The following is a 23,899-nucleotide window of genomic DNA, read 5'->3' as shown; positions in this document are numbered from 1 at the left end:
GTGAAAGGGTGTAAAAGGGTTGCACCTGCGGGGAGGAGCCGACAGGACATCTGACCCAAAATTGACCAACGAGGTATTCCATCCATGTCATACTCAGTTTAAAGCTGAAGGATCACGAGGGTCGTGCTCTCTTCCCCTATGGCCCGTGTCAGAGGAGGACTCTGCCCGTTCTCCTGCCTCCGATCCCAATCCATGTGTTCCTGAATCCCGTTCCCATCTGGTCGTGACTCCAGTTTGTGAGTCCCATGGTGACGTGACCATCATGGGGGGAGCTCAATATTGGTTTTGTATATATTTCATTATTCCCATTAATATTATTATACTTTTTTCTCATTGTTACTGTTTTATTAAAGCTGTTTTAATTTTCCAACCTATAGGTCTCTCTCTCTTTTTTCCTTTTCCCTTCTGGGGAAGGAAAGAGTTAACAGAGAGCATCTGTCATCCATTTAATAGCCAGCCCAGCCTTAAATGGTGACAAAAAGCCTGTCCTGTAAACCCATAAATTTCCTTACAGGTTCATTGGCTGCCGTGCACTTTTTTGGTGTTTCCCTTGTTTCAGAGCACCAGGAAATACACAATTTGCTGGGAGGGGCAGGGGATGCCCAGGCACCTTCTGTTTCTTGTTCTAGTTGTTGGGAACACAAGAGCCTGTAGGGAAACTTCACTGACTCCTCATGGCACTGCCCTTCCCAGAGCACAGGGGTCAGGGGAAGGTCTCCTGAGTCAACTGAGGCTCTTGAGTCAATGAACAGAAAAAACAACCGTCTTGTGTTAAGAAATTTTTATTTGTCCTTTGGATCTGTAATGTAAGCACATAAAATTACAAGTGGAAGAAACATCATGCCACAAAATTGCATAGAAATTTTTACAAAAATGTGAATTATGCCTCTGAAACAATCATAGATCGAGGAACCGAGAAATATGTACATGTTAACTGAAATATTTCATCCTACTTCGAAAGCAAATCATCAAGGACTAATCAATCACAGACACTATTAATACAATGTACAAGAGCAACACTGATTTCAAAGGAAGGCAAGCAATGACGTCCCTTTAGTTATCTTTCAGTGAACGTTTAGCTAATACGTGAGCATTAATTAACATAATTATGAACATATTAAATCTAAAATGTCTGGCCTTCGTTAGAATTTTTAAAACTCTGTTTGTACTGCCGAAACCAAGCTATTTTCAGTAGTGTAAAGATATCTGAAGTGCACGAACTAGTTTAATATAGACAGCTCTATTCTATACAGCAGCAAGTCCACGATACAGCATTTCCACACATTCAACACGGAACAAGGCAAATACATAAAAGGCACAAGACTTGCACATCATAAAGACCCTTTTTTCATTATCTTACTCTAATTCAAGTAATATCAATATTAAATGATATCTGTTTCACTGAAATAGTTTGAAGAATGCAAGATGTACAGTATTACACGCTACCTTACACCTGCAGAAAGTGGCACTGTACAGATATTAAAAAATGTGAGTACAGGAAATGGTCGAATACAAACGGACTGTAAAATGACTACAGCTGATAGTATATTTCATCCAACCGGTATATTTATTTTTTTTAAATATAAATAAAAGGTTAATTGGTATTTGCCCAAGTCGCTTTGAGGACTGTGGTGAAGTCCTGGCTCCGCTGACGTCCACAGGAATGTAGTGCTGACATCCAAAGGAGCTAAGATTCTACCGAAAAGCCTGCGCTGTGCAACGGTTTCTATAATGCGATAGTCTTCAGTTTTATTGTGAACACTGCTATCAGTTTATTCTTTTAATAATTTAGACAATATGTCATTTTTGCTTTATAAAATGCAGCATTACATCTTGACTCTCTACGTTTTCAATGAGTGATTAAGATTGATGTCAAAGTGCAAGGATTAACAGAGGATTCACCTTTCATTAAGGTGAAAGTCAGATTTTTGAATTTCATGTTCCCTAATTTCATCATCATAAACCAGAATAGTTTAATCCAAAATATGATCTCCAAACAATGTGCAATTTTTCTTTCTTTCTGCTCTTAAGTTTAAAAAAGAAACATCAAAATACTGTTTGTTTTCCAAGATTTGAACTTATATATATATACACCATTATTTATCTGAAAACTTAAGCTTGATTTGTATTTTATTGCTTAAATTTAAATAAAATAAGTTACTTCAAAGTACTAAAATCCTGAGGGAATGGAAGTAAAGTAACTTAACTCTTACGATGTATTAAAATGCCTCCCTATGTAATCGACTTCATTCTCCGATTGCTTTTTAATACAAAGTCAGGCCCCGATCTTGCAAACACGTACGTGAACGTTATTCCCCAGCGCGGCTGCACCGAGCCCGGCGGTGCGCAGGAAAAGGCGAGTTTGCAGGATCGAGCCTCTCCACGCAGATCTGTGTCTTTTAAGCTAGTTTATCCTTTGCCCCACAGGGCTGAGGGAAAGGCCTTTAGCATTATGCATTGGCTTGGGTACAAGTAGGAATTCATCCCTAATGTTCTGTAATTCTTATTTCTGTTCGTATGGGAATCCAGAGAACAGCATTTCTTCACCTTTTCAAACATCCTGACTTTCACAAAGTCTCTCTGTCGTCTGATACAAATTTCTGAAAATGTGCTGTTACTTCTCTCAAGCATCTTGTACAGTACGCTAACTTTGATTGTTCTAATTTTAAGAAGTCAGTTAAACGGATTAATAAACATTTTTAAATAACAGTGATCAGGTTTTTATATTTTGCTTTTTAATTTCAGACCTTAGTAAAACTGAACCTCAGCCTTAAAAATAATGGAAGATTCTGTTAAATTTCAAATACTGTAGTCCTAAACATTTTATAATCCTATCAAATTCAGTAAGCTTAAAATATGATACTTAAAATCAATACTTTTGAGTCTGCAAAATATATATCAAATTTATATTCTACAACTACTTTGATTTACAACACTAACACCACAAAAAAGAATTTTATGACTCAATGACTATTTTATAGCAGTATAACCCAGATGTTAGCTTTCATAAAGATTCTCTCTATTCACGTATCCCTGAAACATTTCACTTGGCCAAGAGACCACGCCGACTCCAAACAGAAACATGCCGTGTGTGTATATAGATGGATGTGTGGGCACATATAGCTACATATATATATATATATACAAACATATATGCGCTCACACAGCGTAACAAACACAGACGTACACAGACACCGACAATCTCCAGGCAGAGTTCTTCTCTTTGTCCTCTTGTCCCCACAGTTCCAAGAATTTTCAGCAGCAAATATATTTCTTTCCACGTGATAAACATAATATCAAGACAGCAAGCCACCGGTGCTTGCAAAGCTAAAAAGGATTAAATGTTTCAGTGCAAATGTAAAATGATGGTACGGCTGTCAAGGTGCAGTTATAAAGAAGGAAACAGATATGATGAAGTACTGTTATAATATTCTCTAGGATCTGTATTAGTTTGGAGCACTTTGCACTGGCACTTCAAAAGGAAATCTGCACACATTTGTCTCTGTACAACACACTGGTCTTCATTAAACATTCTTAACAGTGAACACGGCCAGAAAATTACCCACTGTAAATTGGCCAAAAAAAAAAGAGGAGAGGATGGTTAACATATTAATTTTCCCATTACAACTGCACTAAGCTTTAGAATAATAAGAAGATGAAGAATGAGAATGAAGACCTTTGCACAATACTTTTTATAAAATGTTCCTTTTGGGAAATGTGCACTTGAATGCAGATTCCTCCTGCCTCCCGAAGTGCTTCAGTGGCAGCTCGCGTCGGGAGAGCGGAGATGGGCAGCTGGGGAGCGGTGCGCCCTGGCGCACCGATTGTTGCTTGGGCAGTTAAAAAGTAGTATCAAACACTTTTTCTGGATTATCTTCTTCCAATTCCTCTTCACTTTGCAGAGGTTTATGATTTGATTTTCCACTGTCAGATACCAGGGAAGAGGGGGCAGAACTGTGGTCTCCATCTTCGCTGATTTTCCCTTTCATGGCTTCCTGTACGAACTCCAGGATTTCCAAAGGCAGTCTTTTGAATTTGTCTTGATATTCCTGATCAAGTTCCACCTGCAACTACAACAAAAGAGACAAGCTGTCTTCAGGTGTATCTAAAGAGACCAGTGCTACAGTACAGGGAACATGCCACACGAGGCGGGGGGGAATTAATAATGCATTTTTGCATGGTTCAAGAATACATTGCTTTCTTTTTCATATTCGCGCCACACATCCCATACACCCATCGATTTCCATGCAGTCATTGCCAAGCTGAAGGAACGTGCGGTCATTTGTGCGTCAGGCTGGTTTTGGGTACCATCCCTGGGTACCCAAATCCTTAAAATATATGTGGATTTAACTGCATTGGTGTCCATACTCCCACTGGCTTTCACAACACCCGATTGAAGTGCAGTATGGATCACGGGTAAGCCTTTGAAAGAGCAAGGCCTTTATTAAGCTTCAGGTAGCTAATCACACATTAATCACACCACAAACATTGCTCTGAGAACAATATAATAACTTTTGCCAGATTTCTTGGGTTGGAGAAACCATTAGGAAAAAGTCAGTTGTCAAAGGGAGTCAAAGAGGGAGGGGAAAAAAAGTCCAATTACATTTCTAAGGGCTAGATCATGGAAAGTTACATTATCTGATTAATGCAGTATGTGTCTTGGACATTACTGGGGAAAAAGTGTCATCTCATCAGCAGGATGCAGAAGGCATGCAGAAAGAAATCTGGCTATCAGTCTTCAGGAAGCTGTGGGCCCTTTCCCAGTATTTATTTGTATAGCCTTTGTTTTTAGTGCCCATATTAGGATCTGCACGATCCATTATTTAAAAAACATTAATGTGTATGAAGTTTTCAACTGAAGACAAAGCCAATTTTTTCATCATGACCAATATGAGCACAGCAGGAAGCAAAGGGAGTGAGTTCCAAAGGCAAACCCTGCTAGCGCTCTGTCCGTCCGTCCATCCAACCATCCATCCACCCACCTTCTTAAAAAGAGGTTCTGCTAACTGTAGCTGCAGCAGTTTCACTATAGTTTCTTAGGCAATTGGATTTTGAGCTGTATTTTTTCCAGGATTAATATAGGTGCTATGAATTCTGGTCCTTCAGCTCTATGCTTGAGTCTATCCTGCCTAGTTTCAAGTCTCCTTCACCTCATTGTGACGGCTCTCAACAGATAATACAAATTTTCACTTGAACATTGGGACCTCCACTACTCTTACCATCCTTGACCTGTCCACAGCATGTGACGTTACCACTGCCCCTCCCTCCGAGCCCTTCCAATCCCATTCCCCATGCTTCTGTCCTGGTTTTCATCCTGCATCTCTGATTTTATTTTTGTGAGGCCTCTTCTCCTTTCTCCTGATGTGCAAATCAACGTCCTTAGCTCACCCGGTCTAGTTCTACATTCCTTAATTAGACAAATTTTGCAGTTTTCTTCCTCAGGATCTAAGATCTGGCTTTTTCCCGTTGGTTCTCCTACTAAAGCTCCTTTCCTGCATTGTTTCTGGCAATTTTCCTGCTGTTTTGGCCTCAGTTTCCCACCGTGGTGTCACAGTGCTGACAAACACTGGGTCTGAGGCACAAATGGTTGCATTAAATACACCCTGCCTCTAAAATATATATTTGTATCAGCTGTTAGACCATCACTACCATAACACCCTTCTTTCATGCAGCACCCTTTTTTTTCTACTCTCCTTCGTTTTCAGGCTTTCTGTCTAGATACAAATTTTTGAAGGGAACCTCCTTTTGTCTCCATTTTGATAACACTTCCACGTATTATCAGAGGAACAGTGCCGTTGTGTCGTTGGCAGGAAAAACCCACAAACGATGCTGATCATCCCTCACTGCAGCCCTAGGACTCCACTCCTGCTGCCCAGTGGGCTTCTCAACCACTGAGAGGCTACGTGTGCCCTGGTCTCTACTTCAGAGGGATGGCAGCATGGCACTCAAGTAGGTCATACTGCAAGTCCAAAGATTATGTTCTAAGCAAAAGGTCTGCCATCATGGTGCAATCATGCTTTTGGTTACAGTTCACTGCTAAATACCCGCGCTGCTGAAAAAAAAACAGAGGGAGGGAGGGGAAGGGGAGTCCTTCTGTTTATTTACAACAATTACCCAAAGACGCTATCACAGTTAGAGGGAGATCTATGCCAAACCTGGGGCAAAACATTCCTTGGGTTAATCACAAACAGGAGTGATGGCAGAGGCAGTGCCTGCCAGCGTGCTCTGAGCACGCTGTGCACCACACACACCAAGTGCCACCATCTTCTCCTGTTCAGGAGTGTTTTTAGCCGGGCTCTGGGCTGCTGATGCAGATCTGCAGCAGTGTCCGAGCACCCCACAAAGCCAGTTAAAGTTCCTGCAGTGAGAGGCAGCTCTGCATACAGTATCTTTTTATAAATCTAGGAATCGTGGGAAAGGCTCCAAAGCACTAGAAGACAAAGCTTTATAAAAGGGCATGAATTTCATTATACAGGAATGTCTGAGCCAGAGATGGGCTGCTGCGTTTCCCCACTTCATTGTCATACATGGAATTACTGAATTTGTAAATTTTGGGCACCTCAGGTGTAGAAGGAGGTATGTAAAATCAAAAGTCAGAGAAAGTCTCCTGGCTCTCAACTTCCTTCAGAACCTTAATTTGCTTAATTAGGTTTAAGAGCAACAGAAATATTTGAAATCCCTCAGAAACTGAACGTTATCTGAACCCAGTGCAACCATAAGCATGTTGTTAGATAGCAATTGTGTCTAATATTCACCTCCTAAAGCACCTCCAGCGGATAATCCCCCCTAAGTCGAGCATTTAATAGAAATTACATGAATCTTGAGCTACTTCTCTCTCTTCAGTGTCTCCAGAGACAGTCTATATAGATATCTAATCATGAGAAGGTTGAAGTTAGTTCAGAAGGAGCAGACAGTAGACAAGGAGAGTTGATTAAAACTGCAACAGTGTGTAAAAATTAGTTCTCTTTTCGATTTCAAAGGCACTGGCAGTCCTTCCCCTTGCTCGGCTTCAGACGAGCACCTCAGAGCCCATTCCCTGACCAGCAAGCTGTCACACAGGACTCCAGCTGCAAGGAAGAGCACAACGGGTGAGCCTGGGCCCAACGCAGCCGTCTCACTGCCAGACCTGACCCCTCACTGAAGCCTTCCTCAGCGAGCCTGGGGTTTGCAAACCCACCACTGTCTCGCAGTGCATTGGCTGTGTTTCTCGTTAAACCACCAGCCCTGGGCACAACACTGTGGGTCAAGGTTAAAGAAACAAGTTGCCTGCTTAAACCATCTGGCTCAAAAAAAGCCCAGCTGGTTTTCTTTTAAAAGCCTCAGTATCCTTCTGTTAGACAACGATACCCATATTCTGTGGGTTTACAGGGACATTACGGTTCATTCACTAACAGAAAGCTGCCTTCCCGTTAGTAGCAGTGGTCATGTACGTCTTTTATTTGGTTTGCTGATGGCATGATAAAGTGCTATGTCAGTGTGTGTGTGTAAGTGAAAACCTCTCTGCACAACCAGCATCCCACCAGACTCCAGCCCAGTGTGGCCTTACCATTCAGTTTGCTGTCCCCTTGGGTTGTTTCCCATCACTAGTCTACCTACCCCGACTTCTCTGCTCGCTAGCCACTAAACAAGGTGACCTACACTTGCTTTCAGGATTTTGGAGCCAGACAAGGGTGGGAAAATGAGACTGATGATTAGACGGGCAGATCATTATCTGGACCACTGTTCCCATTAACACATAACAACCTTCTTTCTTCTGTTATCTCTCTATCTGCTCTCCTATAGAACCTCTGTCCTCTAACCCCTAACAAAAATGAATTAATGTCACCTCCATGTCACTTTAGTATCCCACAAGGGGTTGGAAACATTATTTCTTGTACACGTAAATCACACTCCCATCTATTTTTCTTACAGGCAATGAGTTAATACTTTAAAATTTGGAGCCATCAATAAGTGTTTGCAGTGGGGTCCTTGGGGACAGGAGATGAATGTGTTAGTCACTCTGGATGGCTGTGGCCAGAAGCTCTAACCCTTGAATGTATGCTTTTGTCTACCTACCCTTTATTTTTTACCCAACAGTGCTAGTGCTAGCTAAAAAACATCAGCTGATATATCAGCTTTACAAAAGGGGCAAATATCAGTATTATTATCCCCAAATTACAGAACAAGGAGCAAAATTAAGCTTAGGCAGGGGCCAAAGCTGAGGAGGTGACATCCTCAGCTGCCTCTGGTTTGCAAGGGCTCTCCTCCACTCTGTTTATATGATCACTTATCAAACTAGACGTACACCAGCACGGGCTTCGAACAAGCTGTGGACCACGGGGCCACCAAGTTGTCCTGCTCAAAATAAGACTAGATCCAGTGAGGCTTTGATTGCGACTGTCCTGCCTCTGTTAGCTGTACCCCACAAGGGTTTCCCCAGGGAAGCCGTGCCTGAGGGGCCCCTTTGACTTCAGCCAGCCGTTAGGCAGCGTGGGTGACCGAGGGGCTTGGCCTCGCGCACCCTCGTGCCCCAGACGAACACCACTGTACCCTTTGAACCTTGACTACAACCGACACGGCCCCTAGCCGTAGGGACAGAAAATGAGCGGGCCTTTACGTGACTAAGGATGTGCCTTAGTGAGCAGAGCTCCTGGCGGCCAGCCAGCTGCCCAGCTGGTCGCCTCGTGTTCCCTCTCAATGCAAAGGGCTCTTCGGCGTCCTTGGCTACAACCGCTTTCCAAAAAGGGTCATCAGGCAGGGAAAGGCCTCGGCAACCCATCCTTGGAATGTGGGAGGGGAAAATGAATATGGCCATTCAGCTTAAAGCAAGGAAAATGCACTCAGGAAATGCATGGTATTGTTAAAACTACTTATAGCATTTATTCCTAGCTGTTATTATTAAAACTACCACAATAACATAGCATAATACAGCATTAAAATAGTGACCAGAGCATTAAAAACAGCAACTGTGATCAATAAAGAATTACAGAAGCAGAACTTGTGGTTTCAGACTCTCCTGATCCAGCCCCTGCAGACTTTTGCATACTTGCAATGTGATCTAATGAACTTCTGTTTCTACCAAGAACAAAAATAAAACGATCACATGAAAAATGCAACATGCTGCCAACACAAGTTACCAGGAGGGCTGAAGTTCACATGGAGTGTTTAGGTTAAAAAAAATTAGAAAATTAAAAATTAATATAAATATGTTGAACCCCTTAATCCTTAATTATTCCACATTTACAGTGTTTCATATTATCTTGTCCCTGAGTTTAAGCTTCGAATACTGAACTCCTTTCCCTTCTCACTACCTGAAATACATCTCATCCGTCTTTGACTGCTGCAGAATCTTTTTTTTTTTTTTTTTTCAGGCTTGTTTTAAGAGAACTGTGGAAAAGCAAACAAGCTGGGCTAATGAGGTATAAGAATCTAATAATGAGCTACCAGAAGTTTCAGCTGTAGAGCAAAGTTAAGGAAAGTTCTGCAGTAGCTCAAGGCACGGGAAGTAGGTATCTGCACAAACATAAACGGCAACCGCATCTTGGATCTCAGGTGTCAGGAGCAAAGACCTTACTGTGTGCATTAAAAACAGCCAGTGGACTAAAACATGACCCTATCACACACACAGGAAATTTGGGAATGCCTCTATGGGCTGGTGCTGTTGCCAGCATCTTGTGCGAGTCTACTGCATCTACCTCGCAGCCAGCCTCCATGGCTGGGAGACGAGAGGCGGATACACAGCCGGCCGATACGCAGTACCGCGTGCATCTGACCTCCTCCCCCTCACTTTGGCAGCCCAAAGGAAAGGGAAATTGTGGGGGAAACCATGTCCTACCCATCTCCCTTCCTGCCACAGCAACACCTTTGAAGCTGTTAATGAGAACGCTGCTGCTCCTTCCCCTTGTACCTTAAAAGCAGCGTTTCGGAAGTCAGTAATGAAAAGTGTTTTCCAAACAATTTTCCCCTCTCTTCCTTCCCCGTACAGCTTGAGATACCGCACGCTTGGTCTGCACAGCAGTGTGACCTTGTAGCGTCATTCTCCTGATGTAAGATCCCATGCCAGAGGCAGTTAGTTATCTCATGCAAAACCAACCCACTTCCACATGGACTGGGATTCATTCCAGCTCACTTTTTTTAAAAATATATTTTCAACTAAAAAATAACACAATGGTCACTACTTAAAAAGCATCTAAACAATTAATCTTCAAGCAAAAATGTTTTGAGAAAGTTACGTATGAAATACAACTGGTTACACATTTTGGTGAAAAAAACCCCACCCACCAAAATGCAATTTTGTTGACTCAACAACATTAATTATGGCCATATTTGTTTTGATTAAGTTCTTCTGCTGCAAAAATTTGATATGACTCAAAATAAACCTCTTTAAGTCTCAGATTTTTCCATTCCACTTGCAATTTTTCTGTAAGGCCAGTTTTTTGAGTTTTGTGTTTCTTTTATCCCTCCTTTTAAATCTATCTTATTTTGCATTATTCATAAATACTTCGTTTTCCTGATCATACTCGGGTTTGCTCTGAATGATGCAGTGAATTATCAATGAAAAATAATCAAAATATCCTGGCTCAACAATCCAGGTGCAAATGCACTCTGAGGACTAAACAGTTTGGTATCTCCAACAATGTCTGACATTTCCAACAGCAAACCCTTTATTCTCAAGTTTTTAAAAAGATTTTAACAATTTTTGAGTTCTGAATCCACGTGTGAAAAATGTGTCAGTTGCGCTATCTCCCCTTGAGGCAGAGGGCAGCAAAATATCAAAATAAGGACTGGTTTTGGTATTTGGTTAATGTATTTAGTCATTAGTTGAAGTGTGATACTAATTTGTATCCGTAATTACCGTGGCACTACCCACATGCAGTATAGCATTTAATTCCACATTAAGAGTACCTGTTCTTTTAGTTTTACTGATGAGAAGCTCAACTGCATTCATTTCTTCTGTGCCATTTCAGCACAACGTGTTTTGACAACAGGCAATAACTGGTCACTACACGCTTCATAACAAAGGGGGGACAGCAACCTCGACAGGCTATTTCTGTTCAGCAAAGCTCCCATTTTCCTTTTCACATGTCATTGGAACTGTTTATTTTCTTAACACCAGTGACACTGATCTCTTCGCTGGTCAGCGAAAGCATATCAACAGGAGTACTGGTTGGTCTGGGACTGTGGCCCCTTTCTCACTCCTCCCCTGTTTCTCTAAATCTGCTAAAGCTCCAAATACTTATTTTTCTTCCTGCAAATGTTTGACCTATGTGCCTAAAGATGATTTTCAATAGAGGATTTGGGGCTTTTAAGACTGCATCAGACAACAAATATGCATAATGTCAGCGACCTCAATTTAGCTTCCAAAATAGCACGTAGAGGACTCCCAGATTAAGGGTACAGACAGAAAGCAAGCTGCTGTTCTGCTGCTTTTCATTTTCAGAGCTTACTTAATTAGAAAGCCATTCTGGAGGGATACAGCATTAAAAGACATATGAGTAGCAGGAATTGTTAAAAGCAGATGGAGGCTCAGTAACAGGCAGAGTGAAATTGAGGAACAGAGCTCGGGGATCAAGTGATTTATAAGCAGCAATTTTTGTTTAATTGGAAACAGAAGGAGTTTCTTATTAAGGACAATGTTATTCCCTCCACTAAGCAGATTTCTGCTGGAAAGGCAAAGGAGTAACCACTGCTTAGCTGTCCTTGCACCTCATGGCTGCAGTCCCTCTGCAGCACTCGACGTGCTACGAGGGGCTGCAGAGGACGGCGACTTGAGGTGAGGATGATGGGTTTGAGGAGAACCCAGGACTCCTCTGCAGGACCTTTCCGAAAGCGATATACCCACCTCTGCTGTGTGGAAGAATGGCCCAAAGAAAGCAGCTGGGAAATGCAGTTTCTTGGGAAGCTGTTTATCTGGGCCTGTGAAAGGAGTTAGCATCTCTACATGTGCAGAGAGCACCTAAATCATAGAATGGTTTGGGTTGGAAGGGACCTTAAAGATCATCTAGTTCCAACCCCACTGCCACAGGCAGGGACACTTTTCCTCTAGACCAGGTTGCTCAAAGCCTCATCCAACCTGGCCTTAAACACTGCCAGGGAGGGAGCAGCCACAACTTCTCTGGGCAACCAGTGTCTCACCACCCTCACAGTAAAGAATTTCTTCCTAATATCTAATCTAAACCTCCCCTCTTTCAGTTTAAAACCATTCCCCCTTGTCCTGTCACTACAAATGCGCCCCTTTTCTTTTTCTCCCAGTGACTGCAAGCAAGTGCAAAAAGGAACATGCCACCACGTTAACATTTGGGCTTAACGTAGCTACTCATAGACAATATAGCTAAGCATGAAATTAAACTGTTGAGGTAGCTGAGGTTTTATCTCATAAGATGCTGGAGTCTGAAGGAAATCTAAGGGCGCTCAGTATCAGAGATGGCACAGGGAACAGCATTGCACTAGGTAAACAACAGCCAGTGTGGGAAATGTCTTTACACTGACTGGAAAGCTCCCATTAATGATTCCTGTCCTCAGACAAGGACGTCTCAGTCTCAGTGCATGCCCATCACTGCGTTTTCGAATAATGGTTACTTTTCAGACCAGGACAGACACGAGAGACACCAGCTCCAGGACTTTCTCTCTGCCAGCCCCACCCCACACCCTTTTTCTCCCAGATGAAGCTCCCCTAGTTCTTCACACAAGGTCTAACACACCAAGCCAATATTCCCACCCTGCAAGGTCTCCATGCTGTTCCTGAGACCAGTGGCGCTTGCTCAGGAGTTGCTGTATTTTTGACTGATCCCCTACTGCCACCCCTGCCTTCCTATGGCAACAGGTTGCACAGGCCAGATACTGTCCTTCAGAAACTGCCCCAAGATGGGCTTGAAAAAAATCATGTAACAGCTGAAGCACATCACAAGCCAAGGAGTCTACAAACTGTATACTGTGTTATCTTCCCTTATTCATATACTCCCCCTTTGACTTCCCTTGTTATCTTCTATGTTTCAGCTTCGTGTCTCTGCCTATTAAAGTGAAAGTGATTTGCTATGCCTCCCTAATGTACAAGTCCCCATATAAATGAGTCCTTTCATATCTGCTGTCTCAAGGCAGTAGACTGTAACCTTAGGGCCTTCATCAATCTGTGTCTCCACCTTTATTAACTGTAACCTCAATTAAACCAATGGGACTGTGAAGAAACCTGGGACCTGGGCTCCTAGATTTTAACACTCATAAAGAAACTCTTATCTTCTTTCTGTATAGCAAACCAACATCTATTCCAAGAGCTAATTAAAAAAATAAGTGTTTGAGTGATGAGATGCCCATCAGTGTTCCCCAAGTTATACAAGCATTATATATACATAAGCCAGTACTGTATCTCTGCTGAAAACTTTTGAGTTAGAGAAGCTCCTTACAGCAAAAGCCTAAACTGGTGATCTTTTCCTAGTTGTGTTAGTAGTGGTAATTTCAGATCTCTTGCATTTTCTTTAAAGAGACAGCTTGTACTGAAGTCTATGGGAAGATTTTCTTCACAATAACTTTTGTTTCCCATTTCTTCATCAGCACAGCAGTTTATTCTCATGCAAAGCCCTGCTCTGTGCCTTGTAAGCTGTATACTTGGACTCGCTCTTCTTTCTGATGATTATTTTCTGTAATTGTTTCCTTTTGTGGATAAAATGCTTTCTTAAGCTGTCAAGTGGTTTTCTGATGACTCTATAAATACGTGACCTATGCATCTCTTGATGCATATGAATAAAGATAATTTGAGCTGGTATGAATGGGAAAAAAAATCCCCCCTCCATGAGCATTTTAAGGCTAGGTTCTGCTTTTTTTCATTATCACTGGAATAATTTAGCTTCACTGTAAGCAAAAGAGAATCTGCTCAGTTTCAATGTAGTAAATCCAGAGAAACTCCACTGAAATCTCATCTATCATCAGATACTGCCCTTAGTTTGTTGGGGTGGATCCAGGAGAAATGACTCTAGTGACATAGCTCAACTAAAGCTTCTTAATTGGTCCTTTTATAAAGTGCCATCCATATTTTGGATACTGTCTTCAAAACAAACAACTAAAAAAAATCAGTGCATCCATTACCTTCTAACGAGTGATTTTTTCCACTTCCACAACGCCTCCAAGGCACCCTGTAAACAGGCAGCGGACTGTCCAACAGCACAGGCCTTGGAAGAGTAGCAGTATTGTAACTCTCAGCTCAAGAGGTCATAACAGTCCCTTGGAAACTCCTTTTAAATGACATCTTGAGGTTATAACAGCAACAATATATTCCAGAAATATTTCAAATCCCTGGTGGACTGGAGAACGCGGGACTCTCAGAGCTGCGCAGCACCACGGCAGCTGAGCAGGATGTCTCCAGGGGGTCCTGGAATCCGTGGGGCCACTTTATGTATAATGTGTTTTGCCTAAAAGTGGTGCTGTCCCACAGAGCAAGAGATTCTGGCTATTTTTGAAGGAGGAGACAGACAAGAAATGAAAGCTTCAGGTGCTTGAGGCCTCCTGTGTGAGGGCTCAGGAGCTGATGAAGTACAGATCTGAAAAAAATGTGCTGAAACCCACACCACAGCTTTTGGATTCCTGCCTAAACTGAACTCTGAATACAGTTTAACAAAGTGTTTTTCAGTCTTTCCCATCCACCTTGCTAATAGATAATTATAGTGTCGCCTGCATCTGACTCTTGGCAGGACGTCTCTAACAAGTCCCCATCAGTATTGCAGAAAATTCCCTCCATGCACAGAGATTTCGTCTCAAATATGACAATGAAAAGGAAATAAATAATATATTTTTCTGTCTCTCTCCAGTGGCATCACTGTGCTACTCAATGGAAAAGAGTCATCCTATGATTAAGTCTGGCACCTCTTTTCACTGTGATATCCCGCTCTGCCCTTCCTACTCAGCCCAGACTCTCAAGCCTGCTTCGAGTAATAAGAGCTCCAAACATACACTGAGGTCCGTGTACCTTGAGACAGCCTGTTTCTTAAAGTACATGCTCCCTATAATCTCCATGTCGTTGATAATTGTCAGGGCACTGCATGGAGGTTTAGAAATAAGCCATCATTAGTTCAAAAAATAATCAGACTGATAAAGCCTTATGCTGCACTTTGAAGTTTACCTTGCACCGACTACCTCTTCACACCAGAAAGCCTCTACAGGATGGAGCCTCGTTGAAAAGTCTGCTTGGAAAATTACTGAGCAGTCAGTCCTTCTGTTAATATCCTGTTAAAAATGAATGTTTTTAGACTAAAAAGCAAGCTAAAAAGCAAGCACGCTCTGAATAAAGATCAAAGCCGTAGAAGTTTCTTTGAAAATCTTTTCAAGTAGTTGCAGTCCTGTAATCCCTTGTAACAACGAAGGCTATTCCAAAATATTTCCTAACTCATTAACAACATGAAACTGGCTTCCTCTTTACTGTTAGCAGAGATGTGCATTGACTCTCCCCAACTGATGAGTCAATTTAGTGACCGACCCATTATTTTCTAAGATAACAAGCTAATGAAAAAAATCCATTCAGAACCTGGCAGAAGTTAAACAGGGGAGAAGGAGCTACTGTCCCTCATACTCCATCTTCCAGAAATGATGGCTTAGTATTTTGGCCTTTGTACTTCCAAGTGTCAGGAAAGTTTTGAGGCTGACTTTAACAATGACAAAAAGTTGGGACTCAATTCAAATTTATCTGTTGATGTATATGTTCATTATTCTATAATGAACATCAAATGGAGATGTATCACCGCTACTAAGGATACAGAGACTGATACTGTTTATGGCTGCTCTGTGTTTATATATTACTATTATCTTCACATCTCTCTACTTCCACCATTATTTCATCCACCACTTCTCGTTGTTTCGTGCTGTATTACACAACACATTTTTTTTTTTTTTTTTGACTTGAGGAGCAAAATTAGTGTGGAATTTTAACTGCAACTCTTAAAAACTTCATAGCTTAATGTAAGAGCAGCACTGCCCAGAGGTTCAACCTAATTAAAAATAGCCTGAAGGTTTTTACTTCCCGATACTACAATGAACTTAAAAGGAAAAAAAACACTTCTCTTCTTGTCTGTACTGCTATTACTGGATTAAGTAGTACTATGCAATGGGAGATTAATGGAGCCATCCTCATGATTAAGTTCAAGGGATTAATATTTCAGTTCAGTTGTTTTTTACTTAAACTTTTTTTTCAAAGTCATATTAACGCTAACTACTGTAAACTCAGGCAACTCTCTAATTACCCATCAAGTTTAAACGAACCATGCAGAAAACTTTATTTCAATGATGTTCAGCAAGCATCCCGCAATGCACAGACTGACATATAAGGTAACTTCATAAAGCTAGATAAACAAGTCAAAGCCTGCCCCACTGCTGTGCAGCGTAGCTTGAACTCATGCCTGTTGAAGGGCATACCCAAAGTTCACTTAAGTCTACACAAAGACAGTGACTGACTCTGATGGGTTTTGGATCTACGGCACTGGCAACCATGTAAGTACAGGCACAAACTAACCAGGTCAAATGAAGGAACCACTGGCACAAAATGGCATGAAGCGCGTACTCCTTCCTCAACAGAGATCTGGAGGTAGTCTGACTCACAAAGGAGAAGTGCAAAAGCCATGTTTCAGAGGTTCAGGATTTTCAGCTGTCTTGTCTTAGCAATTTAAGGAAACTGCAAAGCATGAAAGAGGCTAGGAAACAGGACCAGGTTGCTGCTTAAAATCCAAGCCTGCTTCAACAGACAGGTAGAGATAACAAATTCCCACAGAGAAGGTCAGATGCCATTCTCATATCCACACCTGCCCACCTTTCTCTCTCTTTGCCTACAACCTGATCTAGGTTTCTGTTGAGCACCTGAGCTCCATGAAGAAGGGAAACCACTGAAGGTGTTTTGCCCTCTTAATGCTTATTATGGGTGAAGGACTACCACCCTGATCATGCTGCACCCCAACCAGCCAGCACAGATCCTGAGGTCAGCTCTTCTCAAGAGTGGTGGAATATGTTCAGTGAGCTATGGTAATAGAAAATATGCGTGTCATACCGCTTGCCTGTTTAAGTATGCACTATAGTATGCTTTTCATCTTGCTGTGCAGCTGGACATCTTGAAGTCCTCTTGAACAGATCTCTTAATCATATTGCCAATAGCACAGTTGAGTTTTGTGGTCAGACCTTCCTGTTGCCAGGAGAAGGGATATGCAAATTCCCTAGAAGCCAGCAGAGACAGGAAAATAAGGGCTACTACAACTTAAAACTACTTAGAGAATCCGTTCCTTTGGTACCTCCCTTCCTCACCAATCTCAGTGGGCCACAGCATACAGAGGTCACACGACCTCAGCTAGATCTCAAGCCTACTATAGGAAGAGTGAGCTTTTCTACTGACATCAGTGTGTGCTGGATTTGGTCCCCGGCTTCTCTCCTTCTGAAGTTAATACAGTTCATCAAAGTTTAGTTCACCAGAAGGTCAAGCCTGAAATGAGATGAATCTCATGGAACTTCACTAAGTCCTTTGCTTTTTTTTCCACTGAGAGGCATGCCATCAAAATGCATAACATGATCTCCTTAGAGCTCCAATTTATTTTTAATCTGATTTCATTTATGTGTATCACTATTGGTAGCTTCTATCTTGGAAAAGTTTTGTACCATGCAAAACCTTATTTGAAAAAAAAAAAAATTGGCAGTAGAACAAAACCTCTTTCCATTACAAGAACTTATCTTTCTAATGCTCTATCAGTGTTTTATTATTACTTCGATACTTGACATCTTCCAAAAGCATTAAAAAGTTCTTGAGAGGTTTTACAACTTCACAGTGTATTCTCTGATGCCAATTCTGATCACAATCTAGTTGAAGATAAGTTTAATGAACACTAGAAAAATAAAGGCCTTTCATAAGTGATCAAGTTATTTGAAGAAGCAAAACAATACTTTAAAAACATTTGTTGCTTGGTTTAAAGCTCTATTTAAAATATGTGTAGAGTACACATTTTTGTTGAGGATAATAGAAATTTATCTTGAATTTTAGGAGCATTCCAGATGATGGTAGACATCTGAATCATGACATCAGAAATGAATGAGATTATTAACTTCCAAAAAACCTTTTAGAACAATGACTATAAAATGTCATCTTTTCCCCATCTCATGGAATTGTATTTAGAACTATAGAAATACTGACAGGCATTAGATTTAGTGAAGGTGAGTGAACGATTAAGTCATCTGCTACTCTGTAACAGTAAAAAGATTATTCTGAGTTAGTTACAGAAGTTATTCCTAAAAATTTCTTATCACTTATGTTATTTAAACTTTCTTACATATCAATTAGTTTGAAATAATAAGTCTTTAGGCTATCCATTAATTGCAGCACTGTAGACAAGATCTGTATTTAAAATTATGCAATGAAAATTAAGCCGAAGCACCAAGCTGTCTTGGCTAACAAAAAAAGGTTTCCTCAGCCCTTCGGATAAAGGAGGAGAGAGAATGGGGGCACTGAATTCACAGGAGAACTCTTTCTCAGTTTACTATTCTGTCTTGTCACATGTTAACACAGACTACCGAAGGCACGAGACGTTATCCATGTGTTTAATTTGCAGTGTTGCATTTTCAGTGCATTCATTTTCTGATCCTACGCTATGACTGTTTTCAGACAAAAAAAGAAAAGAACTCCAGTGATTAACGCAAAGGAAGGACAGCAACGTATATAACCTGAAGGACAGCTGACTAAGAAGATTCTGCAATGGGATCATTTACAAATGCAAGGTAAACATGGATGGGAAATTTAAATAGTTTAGTTACTCTCTTAGAAGTTAGAGGGAGGCTGGTTGCAGAGGAACATCTGGTCTATACATCAGGAGAAGACACCGTTTTTAGTTTCTCTCTCTCCTGCTCTTATGGCTCTAGGCTCTCAAAGAAGGCTTCAACCCACTCTTTTAGGTCTTGCTGTCTTTGCAGAACAGATCTTAGGACAACTGCATTTCTCTTGTCTGGTCATATTTTGCTTCACTGATAACACTGAAACTACAATTTGGCATTTGTACCATTATAGCTGGTTCGTGCTGGCATCTGTCAGAGGCACACAGCATGGACTGCCACAGCAGTCACAGCTGCTGCCTGCAGCCGCTGCCCTCGGTGGCAGCGATGATGGGAAGTGGGATTATTTTAAGAAGTGCAGCCATTAATTGATAGGTGTTTTTTTCCAAAATCCTCTACGCCTGCAGCATGAATGAGGAGTCAAAGATAACATTCAGCAGATTCAAGCAGATCTTGGGAATGGTGTCTTCCTGCCACAGAAATTAGAAAAAAAGCAGCTGAAATATTCTGTGTTGAAAAGCGTGCTTGACGGAGGTATCATACCTGAGGGTGATGCTGCTTTAAAGTCAGACAAACTGCAGCAGCTCGCTGTCAGTCTGCTCTGCAGGCTACACCAGCAGTCACAGAGCTGTTCCACCTTGCTGTCTCCTGTACTCTATGTTTAACTTTTCAATAAGAAAAAGTCAACTTTCTGTGTGTAATACAGCTCTTTTTATCCTCAGACAACAGCAGTTTACACTTCTGTGCACAAAAAAACACATCCCCTTTAACGTTCAGCCTAGCCACTGTGAGATTTCCTAATGGCAGTATCCTGCACTCAATATATGATTCTCTTAAAAGACACTTAAAAATGTTCTCTATTATATGCATGTTTATTTAAAAAAGTGCTCCTATTAATAGTAATAAATGGTTATAGGAAGGAAGCAAGGGTGAATACTGAGTCAATCCTCTTCTGACATGTCTGTGTGCTTGTGGATGCATATACTCACAAAACAGGGGAAAACAGGGAAGGCATCTGATTATTTTTAAGTAAATCAAAATAATGACATCACTGGCATAAACACAGATTTTGTATAAAAATTCACGTTACTGAAATATTCATATAGAAGACAGTTTGTTCAGGGAGGACAGGTAGAAAAAGGGTCTTTGGTGAGATATTTATCAAAGATCTTTATTTTTTTCTGATCTTCAGTGTATTGTAAGAGAGGGACCTGCTGAAAGTCTCTGGGTAATGGTAGAATTGGACATGAAAATGGATATTGTCGTGGTGGGCACCTATAACAGATGATCACACTAGGAAGATTGGGTGGTGAAGGTTACTTGCCCAGAAAACTTTTCAAAAAGGAATACGGCAGGGCACAGAATACTTCATCTTCTCAGCAGGCAACATTCATACTTACAATATGTACTCTCTACTTTACGGATGACTGGATGGGAAAACAGACACTTATTTCACAGAAAAGATCTGGAGCTGTGAGCAGTCTTATTGCTTTTTCACACTATATCAATTCCTGCAGAAGCCAATAGAGAGGATCTTGGCCTATATAAAATCTCAAACATGGTTTATATCACTGAACTAAATCTGCTTATGAAGGAGTTGCAACCATTAAAGGGCAGCTAATAGTACAAGAAATTAACCCCAGTCTTAAAAAAAATCACTTAAAAACTAAAAAAGCTAAGTAATAATTTAAAAAATTGAATTAATTTTCAACCAATTAGTATTTTCAAGTGGGAGCTGCAGCAGTGTCTTTCTGAACACAAATGGGAATGAAGGGTACTCCAGGCCAAGAGGAGACGTTAACACTGCCATGGAACTGGGGAGAAATTACTGCAGAATTTATTCCATTATGCCATGGAGAGCGTGAGTCCCTGCTCAGAATTACAATGATTCCCCAAGAAAAAGGCTGACAGTGAGTTATCGTTCCCAAGAGCTTCTACAATTTCCATGCTACTTAGTATTACAGGCTCCTATAGCTATCACACCTCAACTTCAGCAGCATCCAAGCTACGTGGTATAAGGTGTATTACTAAAAGAACAGGGAAGGATTTAATTGCTGCCAAGGCCATCAATCCTATCAGGAAATCAGTATTCCTGAAACCTGATCTCTGCTTTGAAAACTGAACCTGCAGAATTTTCAGCAGAAAGGAGCATTTTAAGAGCAGAAACACTACACTGAGATCTCACTGACCTATGTAACACCCTGCAGAATAAAACTGATCCAAACAGGCACTTCTAAATACACTAATATAAATTATCTCAAGATGGACCACAGATAAGCTATTGTATATACTAATAGTTTCTGGAAATACTAACCTTCAGTGTCAGCAGGTTGTGAAATAATTTGCCCTATGAGCTCCACACCATATGTTTTATTCAGGCATTAACACCTACTTTGTGAAAATAAAGCTGTCAGAATGTGAGCTACCACATGCAGTATCATTCCCACAGGCCATACAGTAATTAACCATGGAGGCTGACACTGCACCGCGCAGAATTCTGGTTGTATATAACAACTATCAAAAGACTTACAAAAATCCAGGTTTAGAAAAAATGCCAGCTTCATTCTAGACAACACCTACATATGACTGAAGTCCCACTGGAAAACTCTATCAAGCACTTAAGCGTTCACTTGAAACACAGCTTAAAGGATGAGGCAAGTGTAGCAGTAGCTTTTAGGTCCTACTTTTTAGAGCTCTCATGAGCCATCCCTACCCGGCCAAAATGTCCTAGTGGAAAAGCCATTTTGCATGGAAGAAAAAGAGCTGCATGTTCAGATCAGACTTGTAAGTCTACATTCTCTTATTCCATCGCAAAAATTTTATCTTATGTTTCTGCTGTTGGCAAGTGGCTCAGAGAACTGGGGTTGTTTAGCCTGGAGAAAAGAAGGCCCAGAGAGACCTTATTGCTGTATACAAGTACCTGAAAGGAGGTTGTAGCGAGAAGGGCGTTGGTCTCTTCTCCCAAGTAACAAGCGATAGGATGAGAGGAAACAGCCTTAAGTTGCACCAGGGGTGGTTTAGATTGGATATCAGGAAAAATTTCTTCAAGGAAAGGGTTATCAAGCAGTGGAACAGGCTGTCCAGGGAAGTGGTGGAGTCACCATCCCTGGAGATATTTAAAAGATGAGCAGATGTGGTGCTTAGGGATATTGTTTAGGGGTTGACTTGGTAGTGTTAGGTTAAGGGTTGGACTCCATGATCTTAAAGGTCCTTTCCAACCAAGATGATTCTGTGACAAACATAGCTGTTAACTAAATGGAAGTTCCTCCTATAGATGACTAACATCTAGTTACTAGTGGGTTCAGACAGTTCCTGAATGAAGTTGTAAATTTAGGTCATTTCTCTAGATTTCTGCCCAGCTATTATCATGGCTCAGAAGGATTATATGTCTCTCCTGTACCGAAATATTCTCTAAGGTCATTAGTTTTGTTCAGCCCAAAGCCAGTGGTTTCTCACATGGGAGTGAGAGCTGAGATACTCCTTTATGGCCTGCAGGAAAATTTGACTCTTTCCTTCTGCACAGCCTGCCCTTCTCCTGTCCAGGTACTTCAAAGCATTCAAAATGCCTTGCCCACGGTTGCAGCAGTGAGAGCTTAGGGCAGAAGAAGGCAGTGGAAGAAAAAAAAAAGTTTCCTCCCATCATTCTCATATTTGCTTTGGAGCGAGGTAAACCTTGGGGCGATGGATTCCTTCACCCCAGTTTGGAGCTCCCTGCGTACTCAGTGCTAATCCATTTTGTTTCCCAATTTTCATGCATAGGCAGGGTACACTAGATGGCAATTCCAGCATGCATAGCTGCTTCTAATACCATTAATTCCCTTCACACAGTCTATGAGGTGGAATTCCTGAGAGCAGGACGAAGCAAAGGAAAGAATAACTCCAGTGGTGTCATAAGTGGTTACATGACACCACAGGAGGTTCTTCTCCGAGGTCTGATTTCCTTCTAGCTGTGCAGGAGCAATTGGATTTGCCCAGGTCCCCATCATCCTCCCATGATATCCTAATTTGACCCAGGCAGGTGATATGAGGTTGGCCTTGTATTGTTTAAAATGTGATGCATGACGACAACAGAGTTAAAACAAGTACTTCTGGTTTTTTAAATGTTCACTGAGCTGTTTCAAGGCAGCCCAGCTCTACTCCTATCCTCCTGCTTTTCAGGAAAGGAAGGCAGAATATCCCTCAGGAAGAGAAATCAATATTCTCCTGACACTTAAACACAAACAACAAAGAAATCCCAGTTCCCTAGTGAGCAATTGCCAATTTAATGTTGCCATCTTCAGTAAGTCACTCTTTTGAATACTGTCAAGGTGCCAACGTATTCATTATGGGCTCTACTTTCTTTTGTCACAACTACTTTGCTCAGGAAACAAACACTTTTAGTTGCCTTGCCTGCGTCCAAGAGAAAAACATTCATGAAATCAAGGCCCCACCTAGCAGTTTTAATCTCTAACCTTACCACAATGAGAGAACTAAAAAATATTTATAATTGTGTTATTTTTAACAAGTGCTTGAAAGAATGATCACTTATTTTGCAATAAAAACATTTAAATAAACCATAAGCATGTAATGACATGTATAGATACATGAAGAACATGTTGGTGTCCATGTGGGCAGAGACAGGTGATTCACAGTAAAAAAGCCTGAGAAATCAAGTCATAGTCACACTTTATAAATCAAACTTTATAAATCAAACCTACTTAGCATTTGCCTTTCAGTGAAGTACAGAAGTCCATCTGTATTGTGCAAGGCATAGATGAAATGTACAGAGTTGGTTCCTTCTTCCTTGCCAGTACATGGCCATAGAAGTATACATGATAAGTATTTAAAAAACAAACAAAAAACCCTAGTTAGGCTGATAAAACAACCAGGGGGAAAGCACGAGGAACCACCACACTGGTGCTGGCCAGGGAGCAAAACAGTGCTCACAGCAAACGAGTGCCTTTACCCCTGCTGAAGGTGCATCACTGCTAACACTGGCACCAGCACCACACAGACTGGAAGAGGAGTAGTTCCCACAACTGAGCCTTCGTTGCCACTAGGAAGGACTCTGAATTACAGAACAACTGTTAAGACCTTGTGCAGGATGGTGAAAAGCCACAGAAGGATGTTCCGCCGCAAAGAGGAGCTGCAGCTCTCCTTA

At 41.3% G+C, this 23,899-nt stretch overlaps 1 protein-coding gene across 4 annotated transcripts in view; it reads right to left on the bottom strand.

Moving 5' to 3' along the window:
• Positions 1–766: 766 nt before the first annotated feature.
• The window catches only part of PLCB1 (phospholipase C beta 1), a 405,252-nt gene continuing 382,119 nt past the window's right edge, over positions 767–23,899 (bottom strand). For 2 of the 4 annotated variants that reach the window (XM_068414782.1, XM_068414801.1), the window contains one exon: positions 3,982–4,070. Coding sequence is in view for 1 of the 4 variants with exons in the window: in XM_068414808.1 (XP_068270909.1) it covers positions 3,840–4,070 (231 nt within the window). In the remaining 3 variants the exon portion in view is untranslated. Of the gene's footprint in view, positions 4,071–23,899 lie in introns of all 4 variants that reach the window. The other 2 variants (XM_068414808.1, XM_068414791.1) reach the window with 2 other exon arrangements.

Source organism: Nyctibius grandis, chromosome 1 (genome assembly GCF_013368605.1).
Source record: "Nyctibius grandis isolate bNycGra1 chromosome 1, bNycGra1.pri, whole genome shotgun sequence".
Classification (NCBI taxonomy): domain Eukaryota; kingdom Metazoa; phylum Chordata; class Aves; order Nyctibiiformes; family Nyctibiidae; genus Nyctibius; species Nyctibius grandis.
The sequence above is the reverse complement of the archived record's forward strand: the minus strand, read 5'-3'. Positions and strand labels throughout refer to the sequence as shown.